The sequence below is a fragment of the Varroa jacobsoni genome, unplaced genomic scaffold (assembly GCF_002532875.2).
Source record: "Varroa jacobsoni isolate VJ856 unplaced genomic scaffold, vjacob_1.0 scaffold_1358, whole genome shotgun sequence".
Taxonomy (NCBI): Eukaryota; Metazoa; Arthropoda; class Arachnida; order Mesostigmata; family Varroidae; genus Varroa; species Varroa jacobsoni.
The window spans coordinates 586,309-603,180 of NW_019214260.1; the positions used below are offsets into that span (position 1 = coordinate 586,309).

Consider the following 16,872-nt stretch of genomic DNA (forward strand, 5'->3'; position numbering starts at 1 on the left):
AGAGAGAAAACTTTTTGCATTAGGTTGTTCGGTATAAAACATAGCAGTCGTTAATTTGGCTTCTCAAATCGTGCGACATTTCGTGCTGCTTCTTTAATTCGAGATGTTATCAAAGTTTCTGAAGTCTGGGATCGTTTGCTTGGATATTGTCACTCAGCCTTTTAGTAGGTGAACTGTAGTCTACCACGAAAAATCAGATGATCCACGTGGTGTCCGGATGTGGGTTTTGTCTTGAAGTAACAACGGCGGAGAGAGCTCGTCGTGTAAAGCTGCCATTCTATGAACGTTCTATCAGGAGAAACATTGTGAGCCGTTAATTTGTAAAATTCCGGAAAACTTTTCGAAATAATTCTGGGTGGTGGAAATCGGCTCATATTGTTGGTGTGTGTAACAATATCATGCTCTCCCACCACGGTCAAACGGTTCATAAAACAAACAAAATTTGTAAGTGGCATCCCTTTATACCGAATTGTAACTTATTATAACTATCGCAGACGGTGACCTAATTAATGCAGGTGTTATCCGCTAGAATTTTTCCATTTCGTTTAATGTATATTCCTGATTCGGTGATTATTGCTGAAACAATTCAAGAAGATACTAAAAAAAAGATTCGCATTAAGCAACAAGATTGGTGAACAGGGCTAAATGATTCTTTTTACATGGCAAACTTCAGGGTGGGAAAAATGCAGGAATTGCAGTTGGGGGCTCCCCGTATTCGCTCTACGAACCAAAAAATAAATTGTCCCCATGGATTGCCATATTTTTTAGTTCTTAACTCTACAATTGTTCGCATCATGATATGATCACAGAATCGTCTTTTGAGACTTCGTAGGCTCTCGCACCACAGCGGTCGATAAATAAGTTGGCACCTAAGGTCGTAAATGGTAAAGATGTTTCGATGCAAAGCTATGGACCTAAAGAAAGGTCAGATCTCACAGCGTCACGTTTCACGCGCGTTCAAGCGCCAAAAGTATCACTTGGTAGTCATTATAACTGTGTTAGGAAGAGAAGTTTCCTGATAACGCTACTATTGAATTTTTCTTCCTGTACTAATTTAATTTAACCGCTGATTCGTTCTAATGTATAAGGCAATTGGAGTCCATGATTGAACAGAGCTAGAGCGAGCTCCCGTCTTTAGTGGAGCTGTTAAACTATAGCGCAAAACATTTTTTTACGTTGTGTCATTTCATATCGCCGAAGAGCATTGAACCTTTCACGAAGATTCATAACTACTCTAACAGGAGATTCATTCGCATACTCTCTTGCAACGCGTTCGTCAAAAGCTTAATGCACCTACTTCAAATCTACGTCCCGACGTATCATTCAGGTAGCCACAGTAGATAACCGTTTGCGAACTCAAATGTAGGCCCACAATTACGCAACACCGACTAAAAGCCCCTTGGTTCATTTTTACGTAGCTGACCTTCTAGCGTTTTTCTCCTGTTAGGCGCACCACCTAAATCGGCCCCTGTTCATCATTCAGCATCCTTATATATTCACCAACATAAGTCATACAATCACTTCATAGTAATGATAATATGACAGTACATATTATTATTACTATTTAATGCCATGAATTACTCATCTTGCATATCTATCTATATATGTATTGAGACTGGCAAACTCCGGACGAACGAATTTAGGACCGCGTATACTCAAGCAAGAACATATCGTGATTGTGTCCGTTGGTATGGCAGATAGTGACAACTGTCCTCGTACCATGACCAATCTGCGTTAACTTTCATCTCTGCCTTTAGTACAATACTAATTAATTTCCTTTCGTAACTTTTGCAAAAGTTATAGCACATGGAGCTGAGAAGTGCACAAGGAAGCATGCCACATTATACGAGAACGTCTCTGATTGCACGTTTATCTGTTGTCCTATTTCTCAGAACAAGGTTCTCGTAGCGGTACGGAACTCTTATCCCCTAAAGTGACGCGGCACCGTCTGACTGACTGAGGCGCATCACAAAGGCTATGTGATGGCAGGATAGTTTTTCAATACGGCAGAACGGCAAGTTTATACAAGCGGGTTTTTGCACACCTACGTCACTTGGAGACGAGCTCCCTTGATTATACTTTCGCAACAGCGACGCCACGCTACGAGGCATTTAGCTAAAATTTACACATTCCTGGTCCCGAACCTTAGAAGCAAGCCCACCCAACAAATGTGTATATCTGCTTTCACAAATAAAAAGCCGTGACAATAAGAAATCCTGCTTATATTGTACATTAGACGTTGGGCGACTCAACAGTTCAGACTAAGCACCTCATCGAAAACGCTAAGTATATCATTCCAAAGTATATTGTTCGGACTTATTCTACAAATACGGCAATACATGTAACTCTCACACCTGAATGATTTTAAGATTAAGATGGGACTTTTGAGGACCAACACTTCTTCCATAGATAGACTCATTATTGTCCCTTTGTACAGTGGAAGCGGCTGATTTCAATGAATTCCAAGCAAAGAACAACAATACTCGCACTAATAAGACGTTATTGCACACTGTTGGCATTAATTATACATTCCGCCACAATGTTGCAGAAGTAGCGCCGTAGAATCAACTCAAGTTACCGTTGCAGATTGCACTTAGGTCGCAGTATACCTAAATTTTCCACTATGTTGGAGTATACCATTTAAAAGTGTGCAGCATTTGCTTAATTATTTCTGTCATAAGAAGAGTGTGGGATACGACAAAGTATATATAGTCTTAAAAATCAGGAAAAAAAATTATTTTTTTTTTAAATGCGCGGCCTCCATTTGTGTGTCCACTTTTATATCCGCATCCTATATATGCGCTGGTCTTCATACGCGTATGAGCATATTGCCAGCTCCTAAAGGTTGCCGGCATCAAAATGCCTTTGCTTTTTACAACCAGCACTACAACAGACGAATGCGCCTTCTTGACGCAGGCGCCAGTGTGCTTTGGCCTGTTCAATTTTGGTTCGCGTTATCACTTTATTATAGTGACGTCACGTGATGTTGCACCCCGAATGCAGTGCTTCGAAGATTACTCCTGGGAGTGACTTTAGGTTAGTCTGTTGGGATAAGAAACACTTTTTCTGTCAACGACCATCCATTGATTGATTCACTCACCTGGAGAGTGTGGCGAGTCTGCTGCGTTGATGCTGCTGTTGAGAAGGGGCCGTGTCGCCTAACGGCGAGGGGCCACCCCGTTGGTTTGAGCCAAGGCTGCCGGTGCGGACAGCTAAGCCCCCGCCGCCGGCGCTGCTACCGCCGCTAACCGGACCCAGTCCGGGCCCTCCGACACCCCCAACTTCTCCACATTTACCCGATGACACACCTACGCCGGTACCACTGCTTCCTCCACTCACTGTCAAAGAATCGTAAGGAACAGGAACAGATCACAAGAACAAAAAACCAAGAAGTTAAGAATTAGTTTAAGCAGTAAATTAATTATCGTTTCTATCAATTAATAACACAGTAAACATGGTTATTTATGTATAATAAAAGCCTTAGCTCACCATTTTCTCTATACATAGATTTATGCGAGCAAAGGTTTACCTCTTTTACCATTTATGCTATTTGTCAGCTGTTGGGAAATAACAGACGACACAAAAGTCATTTTATTCAGTAAAATTGTTATAGGGTTTTTTCTTTTTTTTATGTATAGTTGTAAAGTATTCGCATTGTGTTACGAATTTAATGTCAATTAGATCTATAAAATCAATTTCATCAACAATAACATCACTATGAGCGGAAACTTAGCCGTGGACAACGTAGCTAACCAGTGACCCATATTCGCAAAAAACTTTAAATATGTTTGTAGCATGGCCCTGCGTTGAATAAGCTATAATACAAAACGGGAATTTTGTTCTGTGGTTCTGGGGTGTGTGTGGACTATTGTGGTTGTACAGCACCATCATCTTAAACGCTGAACACCTTTGTTCATCGAAAGCGCCCCTTACCGTTGCCATACAGTGATATCGTAATCAGTTTATTTTCAACAGACCTTCCAAGCAAGGTCTGTTTACGATAAGGTTTTTTAAGGTTGGTCTTAAGAAACAATAAATAAGTAATCTTTGCTACATTGGCCAACGGATACCGAAATATGAAGACGCTTAGCTTCAAGTAGTTCACCTTTTGACCAGCATTCTTTCTGTGCCACAGAAAAGTGATGGTTTGAATTGACATAGGCCAACGAATGTATGAGGCAAGTAAGTACCTAAAACGCGTAAAAGCAACAAGATAGATGATAATATTTTTCCCACCGGTTTTTCTATAGCAAAATGAATGAACTGTGTCATATAAGAAACTTATCTATTCTGGTCAACGTCAATGTAATGAAGTGGGGCCAGCCCACAAGAACCGACTTAAGGTTAAGAACTTTAATTATGATGTGGTTTAGACCAGCCTAAGTTCTGCAACAATTTAGATAAAGCAGCAAGCTATCGACGAAGTCCGTGAAATCAGATATAGTGGATTAAAGATTGACTGTAACTATGGTAGTATTAGGTTAACGCTAGACGTCCAGCGGACATGTACGAACTTGTTCCATTGACTTGAAGTGGCGCCTCGTAGTTAATACTAAGAACTGGGGATCACAGACAGCTCACTGCCTATTTTTGCGTAGCATCGGAATCTTGAATAAATGTCACGGGAGCTCCTCCACTTTAGTCTGGATGTTTTTGCTAGCACGTAAAATACCTTTATTTAAATTCGTCGCGGTCTCTCGATACCTACTTCCGTTTGGTCGAGCTCAACGCATCTATAGTTCTAAAGGCTTATTCTCAACTACTGCTTATTAAATTCAGTAACTATATCATATGAGATACAATAAAAAGTCTGTGAGACTATAGCCTGCAAGGGCGAGTTCTGTATCTGCTACAGGGTTTTCAGCCGATCAAAGCATTGTGGCAACGTTACGCGTCCCTTTGCCAAAAAATAACCACAACAATGATAACTGTTACATCAGCAGACATTTGTCTATCGTTTAGTTCACCGCCTTCACCACAACGTGCCACTCGTCTACAGCGTTAGCTTACTCTGCATGGCTATCTAGTGACCTCGATTTGAGACGGTAAATGAACCGCTTCAGAAAAGCGGATTTACCGATAGCTAGCTCATATTCCAGCGATCGCACCATGTAGCGTTGTCGCAATCGCCAGACAAACCGATCCATCCAGGACTTCGTATAGTTATCACAGTTCGAAAATGTTATAAGAAAACCTTTCATCAACTACACCCGTTATCGTTTTCGTAGAAACGCGCAGCTTTCAGGACAATGATTGTCGGGCTATATTTTAAGCTTATGAATACTGTTTATCGTTGTCGAACAGCTACTTAGGAAACATTCAGCCGTGCTCCTAAAGCAAGTCGCCTTTTTCATCCTCCAAGCCTGTTTGCCCTTTCCACTTTTCGGTCATTCTGTACTGTAGCTGCTGCTGTTCATTCCTGGGCATGTCATGACGTCGGCCCTGTAGACCCAGTGATTGGCGACTGCAATTTCTCTCCAATTTGATTTTCCAAATGCTGAAATTACTGCTGCACTACGGCCGCAGCTCCTGTGTCCGCTGTAACCGTTGCTGTTGTATCACCGGCTGTGGCCAACCCACACCATATCTACTCTGTTGTTACCTTCAGTATTCTATTCGCTCGTTCACCGCCACCGATACGTTTATCCGTCACTATTTATCGTCCGACGAACGACCCGCTCGATGCTGCGGCGCGCACAGAAGCAGCGCAAAATCATTTACAACAACGACGGCCCCAAAAGCAGCCGATTAGTGCCAACCGTTTCGCGCCGCTGCTTTCGCAATAGCAACGCTATCAACACCAGCAGCGACAACAATTAGCAGTAACCGTTCCTTGAGAAAGAACTTCCTGGAACACGCGTGCTTACCCATGCACTGCATGACGCGCGCAGATGGCCCAAAGAAACAAACGTATTCAATTCCTTCAGCTGATAAAATAGCCCCAGCAAAATTAGAATGAAACTGTCAAACTGCGATAGACAGTGAAGTAATGTCACCAGTGAATGGATAGAAAATGGGGCAGATCAGAGCCAAAAAGACGGAAGAGATCTAGTGAGTGCGAGCCCCACAGTCTTCACTGAATACTATAATTGCGAAGCCTAGGCTTAACGTATATTTTCTACAATTACTTTTTTTGTTGAAAAAAGTATCACGATTACTAATAGAACGCACTTATAATGACCCACCTGCCTTAGAAGCGAATTCAAACCCAGGAAGGCGAAGACGCTGTGGCACACAGATATGCGATCACCCGAAACCACTCAGTTTCCTTTTTTCATTCGCTTTTTTCTTCTTCCATTCGAATAATCTTTACTGCTTTTTTTTTTTTTTTTTAATAAATATGTTGCGCTTATAGAGTTTTGTGCTATGAGGTATGCCAATTTGTTCTGTAATGTTGGTGCGCTTCACATAATTAAGATAGTTATCTTTGAACGGGGACTTCATATAGAAATCTGCTAGTCTATAGTTGCATCAGCGAACAATTATTATTATATCTGCTTAAATCTGCTTTATCGCTTACGTAACCAGTAACGTTTCCCTAAAAGCCGAAGACCATGAGCTAACGAGGGAGACATGTGAACGACGTCACCACCTAAGTTCGGTTACAACATCATTGGCACCAATGAAGTTCACGTCTTCACTTCAATAACCAAATCGTCATTTTTTCCAGACGACGCAGATTCCATATATATATATATATATATATATATATATATATATATATAGGGAGAAAAAGATTTTCTATATAATGGCACCCATTTAGACGCATAAAATCGAAAAGTATGTGCCATAATATGAAAGAGACCCACAACAATCTATCGCACCGAAATACAATATTCATTCTTGTGATAAACAGACACTCATTGGCGACCAACGACTCTACGCTTTGCGCAACCAAAACATAACTACAGCGAAATTTATAGAGCAGTAAAATAGACAAAGCCAAGTAACGTAAAAAATAGTAGTCTTCAGTGTTCACCTCGAACCCTCACAAAAACTCGCAAATCTATTAAATATTCAGATCTACGCTAAAGGTTCAGAATCGGAAACTACTATTGCGGGCTTCACAACGACAATATCATATGTATCATGAACTGATGAGCGTCTTTGACCGCAATGAGGGCTGGATAAACGTCGGGTTAACCAATGATCGGGTTTTTAGCCGAGATTTATAAATTCTTCGCTGAATGATTCAAGTTTCATATATGAGCTCGATCAGCGTACATGCCATTACGTTTCCTATATGTCATAAAATACCCAAAATTAGCATTCGCTGCTTTGCTACGGGCTGTTGAAATGAGTTTTTGCTAACACTCTACGCATCAATGAAGTGCTTACGGGAGTAAAATGGTTACTAACAAATGCGTGCTTCTATAGAATAACAAAGTGGATCATGAAACAGCAATCGACCGGAGGCAACTAAGATTACATATAGACAGATGTTTGCCAAGACTAGCGCATCATGGAAACGTGTCTTTGTCCGACAGCCGGTTTGTGCCTAATCTTTGTTGTTCTTTAACTGCGTCACTCTAACTGGCCGCAAAGGCTTTCCAGCATGTCTAGTTAGGATACCCCCACTTCATTTGCGCGCGTGCGCATTTGAGTGCACTTTATTTATGAATAGCAGCTAAAAGTTTACACTCATTCCAATGATTTTAGCCCATACATATCGAAGCCCTTAGAAAAACCAATTATTATACATAATGTAGTGACTACAATGGCAGACAGGCCAAGTTGAACCCACCACGCGTCACATTGTAGCAGCAATAGGACGTCTAATAGTACCAACAAGCAATCAGTCTTTGATGTCTGACTTGGCGTCGTTTCTCTATGGGCTAGGCTGAACTGAATCAACACAAGTCGTTTAGGTGTTCAATTGACCTTGGTACCACGTCTCCGTTGTCCGACCATGATCGCCGCTGCGTAAACTGATATTGGACTGTTTATTTTTTATCACTCGTCACCACAGTTACGAGATTAAAGCCGTCTTTAATCTATTAATCCTATAATCTAAGTTCTCGATCCAATAAATGCTCGTTAGATATTAGAGATCCACCGGTCGACTTGGATGCTCCTGTCGAAGATCTGGCGAGCTCTCATATGTGACCTCTGCTCTGGTATAAAGGAAATTTCAAAGTCTTCGTAACCAGAGGGTCGACCTCTGCCTTGCTTTGAATGCAGAAAACGTCACAAGCGAACAAGCATACAATTGGCTACAAACTGGATATATGTGCTCGACGAATTTTCTGACGAGTTTAATTCATACACAAAATTAGAGAAAAAGATCGATCTGAGCACGTTTTGAGATCTCCATATTTGGGACATTGTACAATGCAATGGAAGTGTACAATCGAATCCAGCACGAAGGAAGTCAGAGGGTAACTCGATACAAATAGATGGACGGCCGCTTTTTTGCTTTCGCTCACTTTGTTTGTAGTCCCAAAATTTGAATCGAGCTAAAAATCAACCGCAAACTCTTCAAAAACCCTTCGTTTCTCCTGATTGCCTGTATTGAACCTTCGACCCATGCCAGACCCTTGAAGTCTTACTGAGGAGCGATCTCAAAGCCGCTCGCAGGAAAGATAGCTGACAGTTAGCTATGAAAGGAGTTCAACGCTAAGCTTAGTATACATGAACTAAAAACATGAAACAACTGAACGCTAAAAGGACTTTTTTTAACTCTATAAATAAGGGATTACTCAAAATGACATTGTATATAATTTTGCAATCTATGTTTATTCACGTAGATTTGATTGATTCATCCTAAGCAATTTACTATTTTCTTTTTTTTTTTTTTTTTTTTTTTGTTTCTGAACGCTCTGCGTAGCAGTACTATTACTTGTCTTCACAAGATATTTGTCTTATGAAGCTGTAAGAATGTTTTGAGTTAAATTTCGCATAGAATCATGCGGCTTCTATCCAAATGCCTCCATAGCTTGTTAAACAAATTGAGATTTTCGATCTCAAAACAGCGACCCATATAATAATAACAACAACGTGGCGTTGTTAGAACTCATATTTCCCTTATACGGTTATTGCTTAGGAGGATGTGAAAATATGAAATCAATTTTATAGGTTGTGCGTTTACTCTAATTTAGTTTTCAATCATGTTCAAAAAGGATGTTGAAGCAAAACTTTGTTGTTCGAGATGAAAGAGTGAATGGGCGACAATTCTGAAGCCATTATTAACCTGTCCCTACTCAACTTTCGTTGGGCCTTGTTTTTTTTTTTTGTTAAATTTATGGACCCTAACAGTGAAGTGACACAGTTAAACGAATACCACATTATTATTCTCATAATATTTAGGACGTCTTCCTATCAGACCCTCTGATCTGCTGCTATTTGTACTGGCGCAATAGAAAACACTGGGAACGTCGGCAACAGTTTAGGTAGTTAATCAGTCGAACTGAATGAAGAGCGACATAGTTCTACAATTGCGGAAAACTTAATTTCGCAATAACGGCAGCAGCATCTATGCCCTCGTTGTGCTTATCATCATCATCATCACAGCCGCCATAACCGATCGAAGTCAGCCGCATCGTAGCTAAAATCAACACCATCGAATAGGACCGCTGTTGTTCCCGCCATCATTGGCGTTGTCCCAGTTCACTTTGCGGAAGTGCTTACTATATGGCATTGAGTGCGGTACCATACGTCTTCAATTTGCTATCAAGCAATATGAACAACACACGACGCTGTGCTATAGCAAAATCGGTTGCAAAAACGGCGCCGGCGACCACAACCGAGAGCCGCCATGGTGACGCTACATGGCAGCGCGCTAAAAGCAGTCCCCAGACTGTTATACATAAATAATTTACGTTGTTAGCGATCAGTACGCATACGAAAGCAGCAGCGACAGATGTATCGAAGCGAGTTACGGAAGGAAACCTTGTGAACAGCTGGTCATGCTCTAGGCAGGCAGTCAAGTAGCTGGCTAGATAGACGGCCATCACCAGGTCGCAGGTTCAGGCTCAGAATCAATGCAACCACCCTCACCATACCAGTAGGCCAGAAAGATGAATAAATGATGATTGATATAATAGACACATAGATTGCACGCCGCGGCGTCGTTCTCGCAACAAGTGGCAACGACGGCAGCTATAACAGTGTCAGCAGCCGTAGCTAGAACAAAAGCCGCAGCAAAGGCTAAGCGAAATCAATAAATAAAGCCACAAGCAGAGAGGTGGACAGCCTGGCGATGAGAAAAGAGGAGTTCGAGAAAACGACGATCAGACTTTTGCAATCAGTCACTCAACTGCTTGCACGCGCTAGAAGCGAACACTATTTACGTATTTACTCCTTGTCAATTTCGTGAATACGGAGTTTCGCGTCGACAACAACTGCGTGCGATAGTGTTATCAGCTGAAAAATCATGGAGATAAAAACTAAAGAATGTACCAGAGGGGTAATAACGGATATAATAGAAAAAAAAGACGACAAGATCGGCGAAATTTGGTCAAAAGATGACGACCTCTTGAAGACAATAAACTGCTCTTCATCCTGCCACTACTTACTGTAACAGTGACATGTATTGCGAGTCTTGCTAGACTCCGACACTGTGTGACGTCGATGCGGCCAAGGAAGGTCGTCATGATCAACGACTACTTGAGCATAAGTGATGACCAGCAACCTAAAGACATCGCTTTAGGTGACAACTACGAACTTGTCAGCCAGGTGGCTTGAGGCCAACTGGAAAACTGACTGCAAAAAAACCGAACGCAAATTTTGTTCACATTCACAAGCCTGAACATTTCCCGCCGAAGGTTATCCCTTATGATTCCTGCACACAACATGGTTGGAAATCTTTGCAGTGAAAGTAACAATCATTAAGCATCAAAGAACAGTGTGTCAGTTATTCGGTGGTTTTCTGTATATTTGAAGACTCATCTTTATTTTAATTAATCATTCACATACAATGATTTGCACAAGTCTTTGTAACTTTTCGGTTTTGTAAACTACTAGTTGCTTTCATTGTACACACGATTGGCTTAGCAATGGCCGACGCTTTACCGGTCCTATGCCATGGTCACTGCCGAAATTGAAATGCCCAAAATAGCTATTACGACCGCCTTTACCATATTTTACTGATACAGCGACCGATTGATCGCATCAATCGGTGGCCTCCCGGAAGAAAAGCGGCTACACGCTGGAATAGCGGAATAGTTCAGCTTGTTCTCATGTAGACTTCAACAATCCGTACAGTCTACACCTACAGTCTGACACCTCTACACATCTGCCACACAGACAAGTGAACCTATCAATATTTATATGTATTTAACAGGCGCCAAAGGATCGTTTTTCGTGCGGAAGTAAACAAAAAAAAAAGAAAAACCTTGATTAATTAATCAAACTATGATTTTTTTTGTCAAATAAACCTTAACTAATCTAATCTTAGCTGTGGGTTATCTTCATAATATAGGTATCCGTTGTTAACGTTTGTTAGATTACTAAATAGACACGCGTCGTTCTATCATTTCTTTCTAGAGCTATTTCCAGCGTACCAGAATCTAATGTGTCGTACATTAGAAGCAGATTGTGTCCGTTGAATGCATTATTTCCATAAGTCGCACGAGCAATTCTGAAGGCATCACGATCTTATCGAATTCGACTAATTAAGATCACTGTATACATTGACGATGTAGATACGATGCACAGGCTACAAATAAATCAAAATAAAACATGCGGCGGGCAAAGTTTAAGACGATGGTAGTTACACGACAAGTTACAGCTGTGACGGTATCCATTCATTCAAACTTCATTCGACCAGTTATTTAAGTATGGCCGCTACAGAGCTAGTGACATGCGCTCACAGTATCAATGTACGATTGAGATACTTTAAGCGATACTTGTCGCTTGCATTAACACCTATTAGCAAGCTCCGCAAGTATTCGGGGCGTCTCCAAAAGCATTAGCTCCATAAATAAGATTAAAATCCTCTCCGAGAGAGATTTGACACGATGGAAACAAGGTGGCATTGACGCACAGCAGCAGCTTCGGAACTTTAAAAGCCGTCGAAAAAACTGTGGAGTAAATAGGGTTCTATTCATCAAGGTAGTACACTTGATACCGTTTTACAATACGATTACATTGCTTTTCAGACAAGGTAGGCTACTGAAAAAACGATATACATAATAGGCGTGAGCATGTACAAATGAGTTGTGGTCGATGTGTTGTAATTATTTATTACAACCAATCGACCACAAATTATTTTTAATACGAGCAACCTTGCTGGAACTTCTACGACTTCACGTAGGTTGTTATTTAGAAGAATGGAAAAGAAGCTACCATATTAGTTTTTCTTTTTCCAGTTCGTAAAACATTCTAAGACCAGATAAATTATGCAGATTTCTTATTGGCGTTGTCACAATCAACTTTTTGGAAACACCGCTTTTTACAGATCAGAATTTTTACGAGTAAAACTTCTAGGCATGAATTTACGATTCATAACTTCCTTTTGTGGGAATAGATAATAAGAGACTTAGTAACTTATCTTGCAATGTTTGATCTGCACTAATTTTTAAACTGATAATTGCATGTCTGTTCCCCAGCTAAAGCTATACACCCACGTCTCGTCGCCTTTAATAACACGCTGAAGAACATCCAGCCCTTCTTTGCATTTAAGTTTTTCTGAGACAGCTATTGACGTGTTTACGTTTGCTTGAAAATAATATCCTTCAACACAATTCTTGCTGTAAATGTTCGCGCCTCCAAAGGATCGTTTAAAATGGGCCTAGATGATGTGCATGAGATGTCCAACTCTTCTACAAACTGCCAGGGCGTGATTCGAGGATTCTTCAACAGAAGCTCTAACAGATTGCTTAGAACAAGAGTTGTATCCAAGGCTATTTTCTTCGTTACGAGACTGTTGACAATACTTGTCCACTAGACGCTGACTCATAACCTAGACTTTGAGAGCTGTTTGTTCCATTGGCACCACTCGAAAGCTATTTTATTCTGGACACCGAGCATAGCAAACGTTTTTTGTTACTTTTTTCCCAGGAACACGAAACGCGGCTGCAAGTTATTTATTTGCAAAGCGCTTGCAAAACACAAAGCACTCGCTCGGATGCTTTGGAAATCGGTCTGTATATAGCAGACAGGCAGACGAGTGTCGCGCCACAAGCCAAATAGCAGATCGGCCTTCGCTCGACAAAAGCCAAACGATTTATCCATTCTTTTTTGACCTCGTAGTACAATACGTAGTACAATAAACTACAAGGTACGTACCCCTTGCTTTGTTAAAAGTAAGTGAGCAATCACTGGGGAATTTTACCTTGGACGAGCCTTCCTGTTGAGGTCTGTGAAGCTGTACGCTACTAAAAAAGAACAGTTTGTTTGTGTTAACGTTCTTGAAAGACATTCTCAAAAACTTTCGTTCGGCTACTTTTTTTGGGATATCTCAAAAAATACAGAAAAAAAATGACCTTATCTTGACCTTATCTTTTTATTAAGCGTACTCGATTAGTTTCAATTATAATAAAACTGCTAAGATATCATTGAGATCGAATATGTATAATAGATATCTGCGTTCGTTATTTAGTCGTATAAAATGTAATACGGTAAAATATATAATGAATTGTCAACTTCGTGGATACTGATTTTTGATGCCTTGTGGCCACCTCAGTAGTATTAACTAGTTTCAATTCGAATTCTCCTAAATCATTCAACTTAATTTGTGGTGTAATAATTCGACACTGCTTGAACACTTTCGGCTATTATAAATTTAATTTCGTATTTGTTTCAACAACGGCAACGTCTAACAAAACAGAGGGAAGACAAATTGATCTCGACAAACTTTCTTCTTGAAGCTACCAGTTCGCTCTAGCAGTTACAGTTTTCTAAATCTTAATGCAAACTTTTTTCATGAAAAGGAGTTTGAATCTCAATCTCTTCAAGGTAAGTGAGAACTTCTTGCACATTTTTTTTAAGTAAATACTTTTAAATTCAATTGGGGTTTTTTGGCCAAAGTTTGGCTACTATTATCTACTGTATTATTATTATCTCGAAGTGTGTCTGTCATAGACTTATCTACGACTGCATTAAATAGCGCAGTAACTGCAGAGCATGTACAAATATTTACCTCTTAATAAATTTCAAGTGTAATTTTTTTGTAGGAATACACTTGTTTGCTATTGTTTACATGTTAGATAATGCGATAATGGCTTCAAGATTAAATTTTCAGAATTTTCAAATCATAAAATGTTTAATTCTTTATAGTAGTGTTCATTAGACTTTAGAAAAAAGTTTTAACACGGCTATTTGGCATGTAAATAACGGAAAAAAGGAAAATATTTTTCAGTTCAAAGTATTAGGGAAACATACTAAACAACCTGAATATATAAAAAAAACATCGACAGAGAGAAATGTAGGAGCATACGTTATTATTATTGTTATTATTAACCAGTGCTTCGAATCGTTATTTTAGGTACTTTTTTCCTAAATTTAGTTAAAAAGTTAGTACAAATTGTCGTCGTTTTTTTTCGAACCACTTGCACGATAAATAGAACAATTCGAGTCCTAATCGTCCTGTTTATTCAGTATATCATAGAGATTCAACATGTAAGCGATGTATCGCATTTCGTTGGTAGACAAAAACCGCATAAGTAGTATTAACTACAACGCTAAAAAAAACCGACATTAACTGTTAGCCATGTTCGTCCTCCGAATAGTTTTGAAGTTCATATAGGGAACATTAAAACATAAAAACCGCAAAAAAATACATAAATAAGAGTGGTTTTGTGAGTAACTGTTTGCGAAAGTATTGACTTCGATCAATTAAAGAAGCTTTTTGCTACTTATGACAAAGTAGGGAGATCCTTTCGACTTCTTGTCGCTTCCTACGACGACACTCGCTCACTAACGTAAAAGAACAACCCACAATCGCTGGTGATGAGAATGTTTACTTATGGACCTTTCCTGCCTACTATTCGTCGGCGAGTTCGCGCCAGCACAGCTATCGGCCTGGTCTGTCTGCTCAAGTGTCTGTCTATCTGTCTGCCTGCCTGTCCGTGTGAAACGGAAATCTCTACTGGCTAAGTTTTGGGCGTTTATCTGACGGTTCTATGTACTCATCTTAGCCCAGTATACTGCAGCAGCGTTCGTAACCCATCGGTTTAAAGCCCCTGCGAGATGTTTCAGTCTGACGGGTTTGCTATACGTTTGCTTAAATCGGCGTTGTCGTCCGCTCTGGTAAGCTTCGCCGCAAACAATTGATTGCACTTCAACTAGGACAAGCATTACCGCTGTTTCCAGTTTGCATTCTCCAGTTGGTGCGCCTTGTCGTCGATGTGTTCCAGAACGCGAATCAACTAAGGCCAGTTGGTGAGGGACTGGCACGCGACGACTCAGTGGCCAAATACACACGCATCTATTCCGACATATGCATTATATATTAGGCTCGGAGGTGGTGAGACGAGACAACCGCTGGTATAATGTTTCAATCTTCATTACAAGCCAGACGGGTTGTTATTTTTTTGTTTTGTTATTTTTATGTATATCAATATTGGTGTACATGAGTTTTATGCAATAGTCTGGTTGTCAAAGAGTCTGCAAATGGGAATTTTCAGACAGGAATCTAGTGATAGGTCTAGCAGAGTGAACCTTAAAAAAGCTCTTACTTTAATCATGTTTCAAATAGCGTATGCTAACTAAGCAGTAAAATCACGATAAAAAAAAAATAAAACTAATCCCATTGAGCACTAGAAATATACAGATATCCAATATTGGTATATGACATAACATGTTAATTACTCGTATTGACAAGTTCTGATACACAATTGCGATTCTTCTACGCCAAGATGATGAAATGTTAGGAAACCGACGAATGTCACCGTAAGGGTTAACAAAGGCACAGTAAGCTTGGCCTGATCGTTCAACCATTCAATGAAAACTGATCGGTCTCCTCCACTATAACTCCAATTCTGAACTACGCGTGTTCTGTCTGCGACAACGAGCGGCAGCTCCTAGCCGCAACGGTTACTTCATGAACCCTAGATATGGGTGAGCCAATAGATGATCCCTATTTAGCAGCGACTGCGATATGTGCTTATCATAACAGCAGCAAAAGTAACCGTGCCAAAACGTAATAGAAGAGCTGGTAAGCAGCAGCAGAAGTACCAGCAGTAACGAAGAGCGGTTCACGACGTCGTCATCCACGTGAGAGAGCGAGCACGTCACATTCCGGCTCTATTACACACTTATTATTAGACCCCTTCCATTTGCATGTACACTCGAGATAATCCCATGATATAAGGCACAGTTTTTAAATATAAATGTACGATTACCAGCATAATCAAATCGAATGAGCTGCTGAATGCATGGCCGCCTCGGACGCTGGACGCGGCGTCGGCGGGTGCTACGGGCAGCACAGGAAAGAATGGAGCTAAAATTCAATTTCCTATATGTTATTACAAGCCCTAACTGATGGCTATATGTTGATGTACCCAGGCGGCAAAAAATCTCGGAGACACAGCCCAATTAAATTGGATAGATCAGATAAACTGTATATGTATATAGAGCATCAGTTTTTTTTGAAAAAATCCAAGAACCTCGAACTGCTGTTCCTTTGATTTACGCCGAAATAGGAGATGTGCTCAACTGGTTACTTCAGGTTCGCTAATATAAGGTTTTTGTTCATTTCTGATAACTTTGACAAACTAAACTTTCCAGCTAGTGGATTCAGAGCAAAGCTTTCATCGTTATCCTACGACAAAGATCATTCAAGTTTCTTGCACATGTAGATATAATATTTTTGTAAAAACACACACTAGACTAACGATAGTTGGATGCATTTACTTCAGCTGCTGAAGGGCGTTGTTGTGTCTTATTATTACGACATTCAAGCCTTCCTCATTTTGTGTAAGCAAGGTAACA

General features: G+C 40.3%; 1 protein-coding gene across 4 annotated transcripts in view; it reads right to left on the reverse strand.

Annotated features, from left to right (window-relative positions):
• Nucleotides 1-16,872, reverse strand: part of LOC111269162 (uncharacterized) — a 41,437-nt gene that overhangs the window by 19,299 nt on the left and 5,266 nt on the right. For all 4 annotated transcript variants that reach the window (XM_086971989.1, XM_086971990.1, XM_086971991.1 and 1 more), the window contains one exon: nt 3,101-3,338. In XM_086971989.1, coding sequence (XP_086828115.1) covers nt 3,101-3,338 — 238 coding nt within the window. The remainder of the gene's footprint in view (nt 1-3,100; nt 3,339-16,872) is intronic.